The 18,670-nt window shown below is 43.6% G+C and overlaps 2 protein-coding genes across 5 annotated transcripts in view; one reads left to right on the top strand and one right to left on the bottom strand.

The window, feature by feature from the left end:
• LOC143344778 (uncharacterized) overlaps nucleotides 1–18,670 on the top strand; it is a 125,927-nt gene that overhangs the window by 3,970 nt on the left and 103,287 nt on the right. The gene's annotated exons all lie outside the window — the stretch shown is intronic.
• On the bottom strand, nucleotides 2,975–6,480 carry LOC143344497 (tubulin monoglutamylase TTLL4). Its single transcript, XM_076770610.1, has 5 exons — nucleotides 5,896–6,480; nucleotides 5,422–5,828; nucleotides 4,880–5,270; nucleotides 3,817–4,243; nucleotides 2,975–3,045 (listed from the first exon to the last, which is right to left on the bottom strand). Exons 1-5 carry the CDS (start codon nucleotides 6,478–6,480, stop codon nucleotides 2,975–2,977), a joined length of 1,881 nt encoding a protein of 626 aa, XP_076626725.1.

Here is an 18,670-nt window from a genome sequence, read left to right as displayed (position 1 = left end):
AAATCCTACCCACTTTCGAGAAAAAAATTCGCGTAGGTATTGAAATGTTTCGATGAAATTAAAAAATTTCAAATGATACTAAAAAAATTATATTTGGTTACAGGAATCAATTACAAGCATTTTTGGTGAATAGACATATCCCCGAAATCCTACCCACTTTCGAGAAAAAAATTCCTAATCGAAAATATAATGTATGGCCAGAAATGTCTGCCCGAATTTTCATGCGAATCTTCAAAACGTCATAACTTCTGAACGGATTGGACGATTTTAATGTTTAAAAAAGCAAACTACGCGTATTTTGGTGGAGAATATGTAGAAATTATAAAAATATTTGAAAAGTTGGTCCTTGACCCCGTAAAGTTAGAAAAACCCCAGAAAAATGTTCCAATTTTCAAACAGCCATAATTCCCACAATTGTGAATATATTTCAATGAAACTTTTTTCTGAAGTAGAGCTCATGGGTGCCTACAAAAAAGTATTAGAAAACTTTTCTATAGGGCGTCAAACAAAATTACTAAAAATGAAAAACGAATTTTTAAGAAAAATCGACAGGGGGTAGGTGCCTAAATTTTTCGACGAAATTGAAAAGTTTCAAATCGTTCTAGAAAAATTATGTTCAGTTGCGGGGGTCAATGACAATCATTTTTGGTCAATAGACATACCCCCGAAATCCTACTCAGTTTGGAGAAAAAAATTCCTTACCGAAAATCTAATTTCTGGCTAGAAATGTCTGCCCGAATTTTCATGCGAATCTTCAAAACGTCATAACTTCTGAACGGATTGGACGATTTTAATGTTTAAAAAAGCAAACTACGCGTATTTTGGTGGAGAATATGTAGAAATTATAAAAATATTTGAAAAGTTGGTCCTTGACCCCGTAAAGTTAGAAAAACCCCAGAAAAATGTTCCAATTTTCAAACAGCCATAATTCCCACAATTGTGAATATATTTCAATGAAACTTTTTTCTGAAGTAGAGCTCATGGGTGCCTACAAAAAAGTATTAGAAAACTTTTCTATAGGGCGTCAAACAAAATTACTAAAAATGAAAAACGAATTTTTAAGAAAAATCGACAGGGGGTAGGTGCCTAAATTTTTCGACGAAATTGAAAAGTTTCAAATCGTCCTAGAAAAATTATTTTCAGTTGCGGGGGTCAATGACAATCATTTTTGGTCAATAGACATACCCCTGAAATCCTACCCACTTTCGAGAAAAAAATTCAGTACTGGCGGAACTTTAAACGTTAATAACTTTTTAAAGAAGCCTGAATCAACAAATTAGTATTCTTGATTTTCGTGTAATTTTGGCCTCTAGGATCTCCCATTAAAATTTTTCCCCGGAGTGGCCAAACACCCTGTATGTATGTATCGAAGCGTAGCTTACGAGTCTTTCTACTGTCCAGGTTCTGTTAATTTGTAAATTAGACCAATCTCGGTTGGAACCATACGATCGATGCCTGCCCCCTAAACTTATAAACGATAGCGTGTACACGCAGCTCTCTCGATCCTTTTACTGTTCGATCGACGCGTGAACAGTGTTTAAAGGTCACTGACACTCTGCTTGCGAAACGTGAAATTCACTTTCGACATCGAAGATCGAAGAACCGGTGTCGATCGATTCCATGCGCGATCGACGAAACGAATGAACGAACGAGACGGAGAAAGTGACGCCCGAATTAGCCGGTCATCTTTGTATTTTGCATAGAACCGTTCAACGTCGTTGGTCAGAGTACTCCGTTCTCCATTCCTGTTTATTACGCGCGCACCTGTTTATTAAGTCCCGCATGCCGGTAACCGTGAGCAGGAAATAGAACGACCAAGTCCTATCTCGGTAATCTGTCGTTTTGCTTGTCTTTGACAATTATAGATTTTCACGAATCGTGAGTAATAGAATCACGCATATTTAATCCCAGATTTCTTCTACGTTGTCATTTGTCGCATACCTTGCGACGTTATGGTGTGCCTTTAGAAAAATTTCGGAAAAAAAGTTAGCAGTTAACGAATTAAAATGTAGTTCGCTCGGCTTAATTATTCGTTATGCACGGTCCTCAATTTTTTACGCGGCACATAAGGTACATGTAACGTATCGTTCTGAAAGTTTTGTCTCGAACAGATTGTTTCTAGCGTCTGTGACTAACGATTACGGTGTTGTAATTAGGCGGACTCGAGTGGATTCATTCGTGAGATTGCAAATTTTAGATCTCATTCTGCTCTGATTGTCAGAGTCACGCAGCCGTACACTCGCTAATAATGCGACAGTCGGTACGCAGCTACAGTAAACAAGTCCACTATTTTATCACGCTTGACCGCGACCGAGAACGGAACACATGTATCTGGTGGAAAAATAATTTAAGAACCGACTGTCCGTCGTTAGTCGAACAAGTTATGGCCCTTATCGTCGACCGTTCGTGTCATTTTTCCTTCCTTCGATCAGTTTTATTTCCCTGGAACAGTCGTAACGTTTCTGAAACTAGTTTAGTTTCAACGCGAAGCGATTTCAGTCCGGCGTTTCTACCTGCAGTGCCTAGGACCATGGCGACCCGACAGGTATTACGAACCTAAGGTGTATCGAAACTGTTCGAGGCAACCGATAAGAACGTTCTTCAGGACTGTATAGTGGAATCCACCGAAATACCAGTCTCGAAAGGCTACCAAGGCTAGAAAAGGCTTCTAAAACTTCTGCGGTTGGTCTTCCAAAGATTCGCATTCGACGTTTACGAGAATCGATAAAACCGATGCATTTACGGTTTAACAGCCGCTCTTAAGATTTTCTTCCACCGCCGTACGCAAAAATGATAAAATATTCTTTCCCCCTATCGTTAAAGAACTTCTGTTATTCTCCGTAAGGTAGTGTCCTCGAGGAATTAACGAAGAAAAGTTTGAGCAGCCTGTAGTTAGTATCGGTTGCGCGCGGAATTTCCGCACGCGATCTCGGACAAAATGCAAGTTGAAAATTGTTGCAAATCGTATCTATATTCACGGAATTTTCAGGAAGTGATTCATGCTTCTGAAGTCTGTAGAGCTTTCACCAGCCTCTTGCGTCACGTCTGAAATATGTGACGAGCTGTGACCGATTAGAGTTATTGCTAACGTAATTGTACTTTAATACGCTGTTTAAACTAGCTGGATAATTATTGTGTTTGGGGAATGCAACGTTAGATTCTGTGATAGTATATGTCGAACAATAAATTATATATATACTATTGTATATTTATGGCTGCTCGGTTTTTGGCCAGTGTTTGATTCCATATAATTGAGTAAGAAATCAAGAACTATAAACTATGAATTTATGTTTCTTTCAAAGCGTGGATAATTATCGTACTACACCTTTTCCTGAATAACGATTGCCGTATCGTAAACTAACTGGACTTAATTCCCCTGTAGCGATTTAAAATTGCTGTTTCAAACAATCATATATCGGTTTTGAATAAAGAAATAACAGTTTGCAGTGGTAATAGTTGGCAAATAAGTGACGTCAACGTGACCGATATAGTTAATACGACTTACAGAACCTCGTGGTTATGGTGTTGCGCAACGGTCGACCGAGGTAGATTAACAGGCGTAAGGTTTCGTCCGGATTTGTAGGATTCCATTGACATCAACTGTGGCTAGCAAGACAAAATAACTTACACAATCTTCGGGTATGTTATGCATTTAGTATCTTAATCGTTGGCTAAGAAACTATAGCCTCGTACGATCGTATATCGTTACGCGATAAGTTCCGAAATATAAACCGAAGGTGATCTCGAGTATTATTTTCAGGGTTATTTTTAATCTTACTTAAACGGTACTTGGATTTCGATGTTTTGTTCGTTTACAGTATTTTTTCAACCTCTTGATGCCTTTTTCCCTTTTCTCGGAGTAACGATGTTCCCAAGCGTCCAATAACCGATCGTAGTATCGTTCCACTTTGAAAAATTTCAAGTACACGTACGATTGGTTCGTTGGGAAGATTTTCTCGAAATTTCCTACTTGCGCGAGTTCATCTTCGTACCGGATGAGCAGCTTCAAGTCGTCCTTCGTCAACCTCTTAACGATTCGATCCAGGTAATCGAGGCGATTTTGCACGACGTTTATTTCATTCTGTTTCGCTTTTTCTTGCGAATTCAACGCCATACTGTATAACGTAGAGTCGTGCGCTATCGAATCGTACCTTCTGTCGCACGTATCGTTGCTTCCGGAAGTTAATTCATTTTTTGGGATCTGGTATCCGGCCATGTTCAAGACGTTCGTGACGAGAGGACCCTGTAAAAGGAAAACCAATCGGAACCATTGTCGTTGATCATACGAATCACGCTCGTAATTTGATGATCGGACACTGTCCATGAATGATTCACCATCGAAAGTTTCGAGGTGCGTATGTGTTCCCGTGCATCGTTACAAAGGAATTCGAAATTATCTCGCTGTTGTCTTAAATATATCGTACCAGCCCTACGATTTGGGAATCTAAATTACTATTTAATGAGTTTCGAACGGAAAGTCATTTCCATCTTACAAGGAACAATTTAAAGTATCCGATAACAATTTTAATGGAACTGTGAAAACACATTTTTTTCTACTGTTTCAAGCGGTGAAACTACTTTTCAAATGTTTCACTTTTTTAATGGTATTTGAAAAATTATTGAAAAACGACGAGAAAACTTTTTATATACATTTTCTCCGGTTTAATTAACGCGTTAACGCCGAGCTAATTTTATTTTACTTTCCATTTACGCAGCGCGTAAACGAAGAAAATGCGTCTGTGCATAAATAAAAGATAGCGAGCAGAAAATTTCATTTTTTTTTTTAATGTTTTAATAAAATTTGTTAAGAAAGTGTAAACATATTTTCTAACGTTATATAAATGTCTGTTCGATGTTTTGCGATGTTTGTTGTCGGTACCTTAATGGCCGTATCGAGCAGCGTGTCTGTTTGTAGCGACGGCAAGGTATTAACTTCGAGCAGCCATGGCTTTAAATTCTCATCGAGAAGTACATCGAATCCGTACAATTCGTAACAAGTATAATTCGAAACCAGGTTTCCCGAAATAGCCTTGTTCATGTCAGATTCGGCGGCTATAAGAGTTTTAACGACGATATCCTTGATCTTGGACCACAGCTCGGCCACGTTCACACCTTCTTCGTTCAGGTGCGACCACAAACATTCAAAGGACCATTTATGGCCCTTGGATGAATTTACCTTGTCGTTTGGCACGTAAGCCGGATTCAGTTTGTTCACGCTAGTGTTGGTTAGGTGCATGTATTTGTCGTTTAGGTTGGTGTCTCGGACGTATCTAGAAACGAATACTAATTTTTGTGCTGTGTTCGCATATTCTATGGTAAATCAAGACCTTACACCTTGCAATTAAAAGGTTAATAGAGGGAATTAGTATGCAATGATTCAGTAAAATGGGTTTTCTCGTTTTTCTTCGATTTTACGATTACCTCACCGTGGCGAAGCGAACCAAGCCTTCTTTGTAGATGTATATTCTCATCGGATCGATGCTCGTTACGAGAACGTAAGCGCGTAAATCAAATTTCGAGCCGTTAATGAGCTTCGGTTTGGAGATGTATCGTTGAACGATTACCGAATGCCACTTTGGAATCTCCCACCATTGATTAATGATTTTGATACCTTGGCCACGACCCGCCGATGGTGGTTTAATTATCCACGTACTATCGGCGCCGTATTTTTGCCACATGCTTTCGAACTTGCGCGTCTCCTTCGGCAGAATGTACGTCTGCGGCATGAAGTCGTACTCCTCGACCCCAAATTTCTTCGTCATTCTGCTCAGATTGGTCCACAGCAAGTCTTTGCTGCCTAAATTGTGCGATCCCGGTATGCTGTTCACCTAGCAATAAAATGCAAGTTTTTCGATCATCTCCCAAGACATTTGCTAGATAAAGACTCGTCTTCACCTTTTGGAAATTTCGGAAACGCCGATACCTCCACGCGTCGTTGAAAGTCGGATACCAAACGCCGGACCAGTCGTTGCCCTTGTTTACTATTTGGTAGCCCGAATTTATCAAGATTTTTAATAGAATCTTCGGTGTGGACGCAGATAACTTCCATTTGAGACGTTGCGTGAAATCCTTGGGCAAATTTTTCGAGCAGCAGTGCTCGTGGCTGCGAAAGAGAACGTACGGTGGCACGTGTGGAAAGAGACTGTTTCTCAATGACAGCGACACGATGTCTAGCACCTTATCGCCGTTCGCTCGGTCGTCGAAGATAATTTCCTCGCAAACCTTCGGATAGAATGCATTCCCGCGAACGATACTTTTGCTAGTCGTTAATCTCGACGTTCGTTGGCCTCGTAAATCCAAGCTCGCCGATTTGGCAACGTTATCGCGTAAAGCCTTCTCCGTGACCACTTCGTAGATCAGCCATTCGTCGACGATACCCTGGTGAAGGTTAATCGATCCACCGGACGTAGCTGTCGCGACGCATCGGTTAGATACGTTCCCGAATTTCCACGGATCAGTATGGCCGGGATCTCCCTGCATCGCGATATCGAGACACTCGTAAATTTCGCGGTCATTATCGTTCCTCTAAACGTACGAAGAATTTCAACCGTCGTCCATGGTCGAACCTGTTGTTGCACTCGCTCGGCTTGAAGTTGCTCGCGGAAATCGTTTCGATAAATCGGTGATCGATAAATTTATGGAAACACCGCGTCGTGAATCCGAGTACGTAATGCGTCCAATAAAATAGCGTAAACGTTTGGAAGACGGGGCACGCTCGAATCGTTCCGTGATTAGATACGAACGAGGAGGAAAGCAGCTGCTGTTAAATCAGTTTCTGTTCACCTATTTCCTATCGGCTCGCGAACAATGCCGCGATTGATTCGAAGGCTTTCCGCATTTGCGTGCCACACCGGCGTTTATCTCACCAGGCAGAGCTCTAGAACGCGGTAAACACGCGGCCGGACACGCGGATGGTTTATACGCGTAACACGCGACACGCACAAGTGTGGATACTCATCGACGTACGCTGCCACCACATGATAACGCGGTCCTAAGGGTAGGTTTTCATTGCTGCAACGCTCTTGGAATTCTCGCCAGGGGATTCGATTTTTAACGAGCCTATTTGGCTAATGGCGGCGCCAACGAAAAATGAAATTATTTCGAATCAGATTCGAAGCATCAAGGTCTTGAAAGCCTTGGAATTCTCTTGAGAATTTCGATAATTGAATGTGTTAGGTTTTGAAATAAATTGCGTCGTATATAAATTGTTAAGTTCGTACGCGTTCCGTAGCGAAGATCGAAGGCTCTGTCGGCTTCCTAGAGCGGTATAAACGTGGCCTAAAAAGCCCTTCGGACTGGTCGTCCCTGGTTGATTGGCAAATACGCCTATCGTTCGCGTATACTTTTCCCATGTCCGGGGTCTAATGGCGATGCGGCTCGATGCTAATTTGATTCCCGTGTAGTGCAATCACGGGCCTGATTGTCGATGTTACGCGCATCACGCGCATTCCTGCGTGCGCGCTAGTCGCGTTTTCCATCTTGCACGATTAATTGTCGGTCGTGCGTGGCCAGCGTTGGCTCTCGATCGGTCGGCCAGACCTTCTCGCTATTCGCCGCGCGGAATGCAACGTTCCCGAGTCTCTAATCTGAGCGTATACAATGCCCGGACACACCGGGCACCCAGAGAGAGCTCCGAGCGGTCTACAGAATGTAATACGCGCGATACCAGATATAACGTGCATTTACATACACGATCTGCGCGCAATCCACCAGATCGCAAGGCTTCGTTCTTCCGGCACCGCGTTCACTTTCCCTTCGTCTCCCCATAAAAGTGGTCCAATTTTCAAACGTTCATAATTCCTACAATAGTGAATGTATTCCATTGGAATTTAGTCTGGAAATAGACCTCATGGATACCTACAAAAAAGTATTAGACAACATTTCCGTACAGCGCCAACCAAATTTATTAAAAATGAAAAACGAATTTGTAAGAAAAATTAACAGGTGTCTAAATTTTTCAACGAGAAAAAAATTTTAAATCGTTTTGAAAAAATTATTTTTCGTTGCAGGGGTCAATTAGAATCATTTTTGGTGAATAGACATACCCCTGTATTCCTACGCACTTTCGAGACAAAAATTCCTTACCGAAAATTTAATGTGTGACCTATTAAAGAACGATTCCTTCAACGAGGCCCTCTGTTTCCTCCTTTTCCATCGACAACTCACGCACCGAGTACTCTTCGTTTAGTCAACGAATTAAAACATACTTTAACAATGATCCAGGCGATGGTATTAATCCATTTATTCGTGCAAAGGAAAACATGTGTTGATAGTCTGATTGTTCTTTACTTGTTTCTCTCGCTGGTACGAAGCGTTACGGTAAATGTAATTTCTGGCAGCTCGCCGGCCGATATACGCCCCATGTTGATAATACGATACGCGTGGTCGTGGCACCGTACGCTTTCACGGTCCACGTGGCAAGCATAATGTGTTACGAATTCCGTCGCGCGACTTTTCAAATAGAAATCTATCATTAATATATACGCATTATATTTCCCTGTTCGAGGTCGCGCCATTAGTCGATTAACGCGTTAGCGTTGACGCCTTTTTCAAAAGGGGATATCAATTGCAAGGAGACTGGAATTATAAATACGTCATAGACGTTTATATTCGTCAGCGGTTCAAATGGCGATAATGTGATGTCTTGTCATTACGATTGTAGGTATCGCGGATGTATAATGATAACCTTGCTTCGGAGCGCCACGATAAGGACTCGTAACAATGGATCTTTCCGCAAAAGGATCGTGGACCGTATTCGAACCATCGAATAAAAAATCTAAAACGTTTGTGCTGATTTATGGATCGTATATATTTCTTGGCATACAAAGTTCGGGAGCAAATTCAGTGCGAGTTAAATCAACGACGGTGGAAATTCCGTGCGAAATGGAAAGATAAACTAATTCGCGTTGCAAACAGTTTACATAATCCAGAAGCAGAATCCCTGGAATCGACGCAAAGTATGCAATTTTCCGATTGTATACCGCAATAAACGCCTCATCGAATACAGTTTTTCTCGATCGCTTAAGAAACGTACGCGATTGTGTAACCGCGTTACGATGTAACCATGAAATCTCGATTCGTCGAGCATTCATCCTTCGCAATCCAGCGCGAAATTTCTACGGTGTTGATAAATCTTCGTCCACGGTTCGTGCTTCCTTCTTTTACTTCTTTTTGAAGTAAGTGCTGAGTGATCCGACTCAGTCCTCACGCCAGAAGGTTCTTAATCCTTATCGTTGCGAAGAAGCAAGAACGTTTTCGTCATCGAGAGATTCCTGATTTTCCGTCTTGAAAGGAAACTCTCTGCCTCGAGAGTTCTCGAGTGTCTTTCGCGAAGCTCTCCCCGGCGGTGATCGTTGCGATCGGAAAAGCAATTGCGCGATCTTCGAAAAAGGAGGCCGTGCGGTTCTCCGATGGTGCTCGAAGTTAACGAATCCTTGTGAAACTCGAGTGTACGAAGAATGGGAATAGAAAAAAGAGAAGAAGAAAATAAGAGAGGAAGAGACAGGAAAGGGAGAGCCTTGAGGTGTCGTCGAAAGCGCGTAGTAATGCGCGTTGAAAGCGTTTACACGCCGGTACTTGAACGTCGTACGAGAAAACGCAGCCGATATACGCGCGGGACATCGGTTGCATTGTCTTTGAATGACGAAGAACGTCCTTCGAGCCGCGCGAGAAAAGATTCTTCGTGTGTACATTGTGCGCGTACGATTTCGCAATAGCGAAACGATCGAGCGTGTACTCGTACGTGCTTTCCTCTCGTCGCATGGTCCTCCCGAGAACGCTTCGCTCGAGATCATCCTCGAGATTCGTTCTCCTATTCATAATTAAACCATCGCCGCGCCAGCCGCGAGTGATTCGCGAATAGATCGCGTTCGATCGGTCTGTTTGGAATACAAAAGGAAAACGGACGGTAGAAAGCAGCAGGAATTCCTGTATCGCTGTTTTTCCGAAGGTCGCGTTAATTAAGATCTCGCGATTGTTGTCTGCGCCAATTAGACGGCCGAGGGCCTCGCGTGACTGTTTATTCGTCCCGCGTTTGATATTCGGTTCAACGCACTCGAGATCCATTTTTCCGATCTTTTTCCCCGGCCCTCGATCACGCTAGAATCCTCTTTCGAACGCTTCCATACGCAGAGCGGAATTCCAGCCGGCGATTCGCTATTCTCGTAATTTTGCAGTGCATCCACGGCCGCGTTCTCTACTCACGATGCATTAGCGATGTCCCAATGCCGACATACGAACATACTTACTCGCGTACGGTTGCTCTCTTCGCTCTCCGAAAGAGCGTTTAAATCTTAAGAGTGCGTCTGAAACCGCCGACGACAGTCGCGGATTCGTTTCTTTTCGGGGTAAGTCCTGCTACGCTTTATTTCAAGTTCTTTATCTTGGTGAAACTATTCGTTGTACCGCGTTCTGCACTCCCGGTGCATTGGTGATTTTGCAACGTCGTCGCGTACACGTGTGCACGTAGCTACGTGCGCCCTCCGAGTCGCTCCGCTACCGCTGATAGAAAAACAATTGCACCAATCGAACGGCACGAACGTCTCTCGAGGCTCTCCCACGTTTTGCTGCGATAATCCTTCGAAAATCACTCTTGTTAGGAACAAAAGAGGACATTAACGATGTCGGATGCCTCGACATCGTTTTCCATGCATCGAGACGCGCGCGATGGTCGTTTCGTTCGTCCTCGTATTTCTTTGCGTTTATTAACCGCGTTTGCTGTATTCGAAAGGAAATATTTTTAACGCGTTGACTGCCGTGTAACGGACTGGTGGTTCGCGTATTTTTTAAAGAGAATTTCGCGACACTGTACCGAAAAAAATTCGATGAGATAGCATCGCGAAAGCTGCGTTTGCTCGGAGAAAAATATCAACGATGCGCGCTGACGTCATTTTTACATTCATCGTCGTGAGAAATCACGAAGCACACGTTTTCGCGATCTTTCTTTTCCATTCAGCGAGAGAAGTTAACGAAGATAATAAGCGACGTGGTAGCGATCGCGAGAATTATTATCATTGATACGTCGATGCGGTAGATTTATCCTCGACATCGTGTTTCATTCACCCGAGAAAAGGCGTGTGGGGCTATGAAACAGAGAATATAATTTTCAACGCCGGTTCGAACGCAGCGAGTGTTATTCGTTGACCCCTTTTTCGTCGAATTTTTGCATCGCTGAAATTGTTTAGCAAAGACAAACGAGCTATTGCGGAATTTATTTATCCGGACGAAGGCGCAAAGAGATACGCATCAGATCCGAGGTTTGCGCGCGTAGGCGAATATTTGTTGAATCGTTTAATAAGGAGAACCGTGAAACTTTGTTTGTTCGACGTTCGTTTGTTTATGATCTATGGATCGCGACCGTCAAATACTCTCACGTCGTTAATAAAACGCTTTAACAGTTGTCCCGTGCGAAACTATTCTCGTTAACCTTCCAGCAACCTGGGTCTTTTATCCCCGAGCCTGATTTTATACGATAGTTGAGCGAAACGAAACTCAAAGCGAATAAAATGTATTAATCATTTTATTCTTAGAAGCAACAAATCAATGTCAATTTTATGCCTTAGCGATGCCATGCAAATTGAATTAGTACGATTTTGTATTTGAAAGAGTTGGATACAGATCGAATTGCAGCGTAGACTGGGTATTGTATCGGAAACCGATAAATATTTAGCGACCGTTCGATCGCATCTAATGAAAAAAGAATGCATTAGCGTTGAATTAATCCGGTTATGAGAAAATTGCGTTGCGCACGGGTTCTCGTTGATTCGACGATTTATTATCACCGACGTACTATAATACTCGTGCGTGTACTCGTTTTTTATTCCCGGATTCTTCCTCGTGCAACCACGTCGACAATTAAATATCGCGATCGTATTTTATTCGTCGTTTCTCGTTGGCGTAATAAAAGTAGGCAATTTTCGCACGCCGGTTGGAAAGCGCCGCCACGATATATTGCCAGATCTGACTTTCGCGTAATCACTACAGGAACTGGTCTAATATGTAAATTCCGCGGTGTTATTTGTATGCGTTTCGCGAAGCTCAAGGCGTGGTGGATATTAAATAATTTACTTCCTAGTGCATAGATGCGTTTATCGTATCCGTGATGTCGTGCATACCTCGCGTGCATGGTTACCGCCTACGTCGTGGACAAGATTCTATAATAATCGGTCGATTATTTTTCGGCTACGCGTAAAAAGTTCTCGCCGAAATGACTTTTCTTCGTGATCCGTTAACGAATAATACTCAACGTAGACCGCAAACTTTTTTCTTGTTTAACCGTTGGAACGATCCAGGAAGCAGGAGCATAGATTCGAGTAATATTACGAGTCCGTAACGTACCGGTGGTTCGATCGATGGATCGAAGAACACACAGGAGGCAGCTAGGAACGCGGTCGGCACCGATTTGTCGAAGCGGTTGTCAATCTCTCTCCATGTTGAGAGATACGCGCGCGTCAAAGGCAAGAAACGCGTCAAGGCCGTCGCCAGCGGTATAGTAGAACGAATACCAATACTGAAATGCTGGAATATCGATCGACGGTTCAAAGAGATCTTAATGGCAGTCCCGTGCGAAGTCCGAAGAACTCGAGCGACTTTTCTTGCGGTTTCGCGGTGCACCGGCCGGTGTCTATTTTCGATGCATTACGTCCTTCGCATTTAAAAACACCAACTTTCAAAATGGCGTATCCAGGCGCCTCTCGAACCTTAACAGAAAACGAGAAAATCTACGAAGCTTCCTCCATTGTCGCCGGTTAAACGACCACTTGGTTCGCTCGACGCGTTTCCATTAACTCCTGAAAGATAATTATGATGTAATCGATGGCACGTTGACTCTTTGGATGATTCAGCTGCCAGGATACGAATTCTTGGTTTCTCGCATCGTGTGTTTTCGCTAGGTTATTTTTATATTGTGCTATTAGTCGAAATACATAGTTGTTATGTAAAAAAAAACTAACAATAAGCGTAGAAACGAGAATTTTTCTAAAGTTATTCGTTGTTTACGTCCAGCATGAAATTCGTAAAATGTTGCATGGACGTAACGACGAGGATTGTAAATAGCGTTTCCATTTTGGGATCAGCGTCAGGGGTGAAGGAGAGACGCGTTACGCGTACAAAAACGCGTAGGCACGCACTAGCTTTCGCGCGTCTGTGATGTCAGGAAGGTCTCACCTCGCCAAGGTCTTCCAAGGCATACTGCAACGCATTATGCAGCGGTTGTAGACATTTTTATGCAAATCCGTTTACCACCGAGGCGAGCCATCCGTTCCACTAATCGATCACCGATCGATCCTTTTTCGCCGCATCTACGCGCGCAGAAAATCCCGCCACGTCCGGTCTATCCTTGTGTTTCGCTACTAAATTTAACCCGGTTACGGAATCCAGTTTATTCGCGTCTTGCGTCAATATTTTCTCTCTTTCGTCGTTCGGTTCCAAATTTTCTTTAAATTCTGATATTTAAACGTTTCGCGCTTAAATTATGTGCAAATCATAAATAAATCGCTAACGTCTGACGTACGGATTTTATTGCGATACCATAATTCTGTGTTTCGAGTCGGAGTAATGGAAATTTGTATCGGCGAGCACCTTTCAACACACTTTTTTAAGGATTCTAAATAACACACGAAAGTACTCTCGTGTTTCGTCGTATCGTAACCTGCCAAGGACTTGGAAGGTAATCATTGGACATTATGCAGCCGTTCCAGACATTTTTATGTAAATCCAGCCGGCATTGTGCGAAACCATCGATTTCACTGATCGTCGGCAATGCAAAACAGTGGAGGGGGCTTTCCTGTTCGTCAGACGTTTTAATCGACTTTACGAGCAATTTACGACTCGAACCGACGGAGTCATTCGTGAATTGTATACGTAATACGTGTTGACTAGAATCGATCGTGGAAGAAATCGTTCCTGAATCATCGGGCTGAATATCGGCTCCTTCTCTTTCCCCTATTTTCGAGCTTCGATCCTCCGAACGAAGGACGCATCCTGGCGAGTCTCTCGTCGAAATGCAACCATTAACCTCGCTCAATTGCATGTAGTTAACGTTGAATTATTAGCTTCTCGGCTCCGGTAATCGCGGTTATACCCCAAGCACGTTTCTCGTATTACCAGTCTTACAATTCGCGTCAATGAATACGGATTCGTTTACGCCGCCGTGGGAAATTGTATTTTTAGTGCCACCGATTGCGAAGCGTCGACAATCTTTAAAGAACACGATACGTTTGATCGGAAGCTTTTAATCTAAATATCAGGAAGTACAACTGTCCTATTTATTTTTTTATTACAACTGACAGAAACGATCGTGTATATTAGTTAATATACACAGGCATACACTGTGCGAACGGTTCGCTAATATGGTTACATCGTGCATACCTTCGCTCGAATCGATACGCGTACACGTACATACTCATCGACGCGACAAAGTTGTCCAACTTTCGACCTTGTAACCACAAACCAATATGGAATGTGGCTTGGAATTTGTCGATAGACCATCACCGACGATAGACTATCGCTTTTTAAACTGTTCGAGTCGTCGACGCGTCTTAAAATAAATTTGCGACGCAGCAATTAGAAAATGATTACCCTCGAATTTATTCTTGAAATGATACACGTAATATCTTTATCCCTACTCGCGTTTTTTCTGCAGGCAAACGCACCGCTGTACCGTAGGTTTTCCTCGGCGCGAGTGAGTCAGGTTATAATAATAACATAATAATGGTGGATCGGCGTTCGGGTAGCCTTTGTTATCGATCTACAAGCGATCGCGGTTCAAGCTAAGTGAGTAATTGCTACGGGCATATGCTTATCCCCGTTCGCGTATTAAGTCGGCTAGCACGGCGTAGCATAGATCGCGGAATGTCGAATAATATCGACACGGATCGATTATCGGTGTTTACGAAAATGGAATCTGCGGTTATCGGTGTGTATGCGCTCGAATCTCGCCGGTAAAGACGGAAGATAATGGATCGAAACGCGGTACGATATATATCTTTGACATTTTAATAGCGAGTTTTTTGTTCGAGGAGTAATTTACGGGAACTGTATGGTGATTTCGTGCGAGCGAGAAGATTAAGCGGAAACAGGATCGCGATTGATCTCTCCCTGTTGCTGTTCGAATCCGCGTGAGAAAAAAGAATGGCATCGCCAGCGCAGTCGCGCTGCTGTCGAGCGGTGATTTATCGTCTCGCGTGCGTTGTCGCCCTGTTCCACATTATTCCTCTCGTTCGTAAAGCCCTCTAGTTCTCTCGTTCACCCGATAACCTTTCTAGAAATTCCAACCTTCCTCCGTTTTACGCGACAACCATCCACGTGTTTTTAATCGCGTCTTTTCGATTATATTATCATTCCCTTCGCTCTTCGTGTTCCAATCGCTTTCTGCGCGTGTCAATAATTTCCTGACTCGCCGTACTACTAAAAGTTTCAAGAAACGGAAAGGATTTCTGAAAAGAGACGTCGTACAGTGCTCCTCGCCTAATGGAACTTTGGCGTATCGTTCGAGAATTTAATTAAGAAGGAACTTTATCTAATTCTTCGGAGACGAAGAGTGCTCATTTGTCTCGGACGATTTATTTATCGCGTCTCGGAAACAAGGTCGTACGTTAGTGTCCTCGAGGCGGACTCGTTAATAAAACATAATCGACGCGGCGTCGGTGTAACACGATACAAGAAGATTGTCGCATTAATTGCACGATACGGTTTTCAGTGCAAAACTATGTGCTAATGTAAATTCCATCGCTATCGATTGGTCGTCAGGTTCGATGTGTTTCGTTAATATTATGACACAGACTGTACGTATTTTAATTGGTAATTAGCGACTACATAGTTCCGCGACGCCTGTGCTATCTTGGAAGCAGGCTTCTCGATGAACAGTCGCGATTTTCATTTCACAGTTTGGTAGCTTTCGTTGTATCGACATCTAAAATACAAGCCGTTTAGTTTTTTTCTCATTTTACGTGCGGCTTTCGTTCCGCTACCAGACGTATTAACGATCTATCGGTGCATCTGATTAACCGTAAGCGTATTCGTCTTGCGGAACAATATCGCGTTAGATTCATCTGAAAGTTCTCCTTTCACCGTAGCAAAAAGAAGAACATAATAGGATGAGTAACGACAGGAGACCAGACGGTTGTGATTGTTGCGAAAACTTCTCGGCTCGGCGTGTCGACCAAAGATTTATCGAGCATGCATCGATACTTGGCTCACGAGCGCGTGCCGTTCGATGGAAACGCTTTTTTTCCCCCCCCCGGATTCGATGAAAATTATTCTCCGGTCTGGAAACTGTTATGTCCACCACGCCTCGTTTACCGCGTGCCTGTGTCGTCTATGAATTACGACGATTCGACGCGCGAAAATTTCTTCTTGGCGAATACGCGCTGTTCCTTCAGCCCTGAAAGAATTATAATAGCCGTTTCTCGCGTGGCACGCGCGACTTTCGTCAGCGTTCGTTCTTTGGAGCGTACCGTTATCGAAACGCAGTTACCAGATGCAGCCAGGGGTGCCTTCTATGGAAACGATGCGATGATAAGGCGAGCTGTTCGATTGAGAACGCGGTGATAATAGCTCGACCGACGCGGAGATGCGAGTCTTGTTTAAAGATTAAACTCTCGTCGATGGAAGACCCGTTAGCGTTACGGATTGCTTGGCGAATTCCTTTCCCGCTCAACGATATTTCCGACTTGCTCGCTTTTCTCGCGACATATTTCGTCTTGTACCAAGAGCAGGACAAAAGATACCACGCATTGCCATCGTGCCTCTCGGATTCGCAGCCTCCGTTCCCATCTACTTCCTATTTTCTCTTGTTTTCGGAGAAGTTTGAACCGAATGTAAGGTAAAGCGGCCTTTACGCGACGAACGATGGGTTTGTGAACGCGTGAAATCTCTCTCGCTTTTCGATTAGGGGAAAACGGCACGCAAGCCCACGGGTTTTCGATTTTTGGCATTCGTCGATGACTCGATTTCGCAAAGGCGTTGACATCCTTTCGATACCGTATCCTCGCATTTTTGGATCCGATCGTTGGTAAATGTAGGCGGACGAGACATTGAGGAAGGTGAGACAATCGTACCAAACGATCATGTTAATTGCAGTTTCCTTCGTTTCGGTTGCCTTTACCGGCCTTTCGCGCAAGTGCGCAATTGTAATACAATACACGCGTTGCGTTTGAAATTATGTATTCGATTAACTGGCAGCAAACGCTACCGAAAATCGTTTGGATAATTTTCTTCTCATGTTATTTAATTGATGTAGTTATTTTGATGTGTTCTATTTTCTTCAAAATTGCAATAATTATGCTAATTGCATACTCAGCGGTGCGACGCATGGGAGTAGCGAAGGCTGGACAAGTGGGTGTCTCTACTTTCACCATTATCGTAACGGTATACTCCTGTATTCTAATTCCCTTTGCGTGTCACCGGTTCGTTCGTCGTATCGAGTTCGCTGGCACGTAATATTTTCGTTACGTTCGCATATTCACGTTTGTTTTCTACGTAGAACGTGCTACGCTCGCAATTCGCTTCGCGTTTAATGTTGCTCGTACGCGTACAAATCTGCATAATTAATCGAAAGAACGGTACCGTAAGATATTTGCTTCCAGCTTCCGTACAAGGACAATAACTTTTGTATAATAATTTAGAGACGGATTTCGAGTTGGCGAGTCCGAGGAACTGTGTCGCGTCCAAGCAGATCACGCTCCACAAATCGCAAGAATGACACAACTAACATGTGTGCGCGAATCGCTACGGGTTAAGAATTAATTTGTCTTGCAGTCGGGTCGAGAGTGCCATCGGGAAAGCCTGTCAGGCCTCGAGACAGTGCTTGACGAGCGCGTAATGATAATTAATCGTTTCTCCAGCGACGTGCGTGCACTAGATCGAATCGTCGCGTTCGAACGCACGACCGAGCACTCTCCCGAAAGAAACGCGCAACGACGTTTTTCGCAGAATGGTTGCTTTAGAGACGTAAAACCTAATAAAGGAAGGTGTCGACACCTTTCGAAATTTCGGAATTAACGACTCGGTTCGCTCGATGCCAAGGCGCGATAATGCTAAACGTTTCCACGAAAATTCGAGCTCGGTCGAGTTGCTCGGTATTCCGTGACCGCGAACCTACTTGGACGATTACCAAATCGTTCGCCACGGGCAACTTTTCTCCCCGACAGATATTTGACTCGTCTATCCTTTCGCCTAGGTTTTGTGATTCCGATTACCGGTTCGGTAACGCATGCATCGCGAGCAGAACGTTATCCTACTACCGTTTTCGGTCCGTGTCTTTGTGCGTATTGCGAAAGAGAATGCGCCTCGCGGATTAGTCATCGGGAGAATTTTAATGGAGCCGGCCAATTAAGTCGCTGTCACGGAACGAGATGTAGACTGCTGATGCGACTGCTGAAACAATTAATCGCGACCAGCAACACGGGGGGCAATTAAAAATGCGCAAACGTGTGCGCTGCTTTCTTCCTTCGTGCCGAGGGAATGACCGCGAGCAATACTCGTGTCGATCGAACGATATATTCTATCCGCAAAAAAATGTGTGTATACGTTTATGTGTAAAAGTTTCTTGTATTTGAGAGGAAGGCGACCTCGGTAGCCGACCGAGAGGAAGATTTACCGCGTAAAAGCAAACGGTAAATCTTTTTCTAAATCCACCGATGGCTCTTTGTCCATATATTCGAAGTTATGG

Source organism: Colletes latitarsis, chromosome 8, assembly GCF_051014445.1.
Source record: "Colletes latitarsis isolate SP2378_abdomen chromosome 8, iyColLati1, whole genome shotgun sequence".
NCBI lineage: Eukaryota > Metazoa > Arthropoda > Insecta > Hymenoptera > Colletidae > Colletes > Colletes latitarsis.
The sequence above is the reverse complement of the archived record's forward strand: the minus strand, read 5'-3'. Positions and strand labels throughout refer to the sequence as shown.

Bases quoted from the DNA above. Each gene is read 5' to 3' on its own strand.
- LOC143344497 (XM_076770610.1), bottom strand. From the start codon at position 6,480: ATGCAGGGAGATCCCGGCCATACTGATCCGTGGAAATTCGGGAACGTA. The intron at 4,244-4,879 runs GTACCGACAACA...TTCCTTTTACAG, and splicing joins TGCTCGATACGGCCATTAAG to GGTCCTCTCGTCACGAACGT. The intron at 3,046-3,816 runs GTAAACGAACAA...CACATATTTCAG, and splicing joins CAAGAGGTTGAAAAAATACT to ACGTGACGCAAGAGGCTGGT.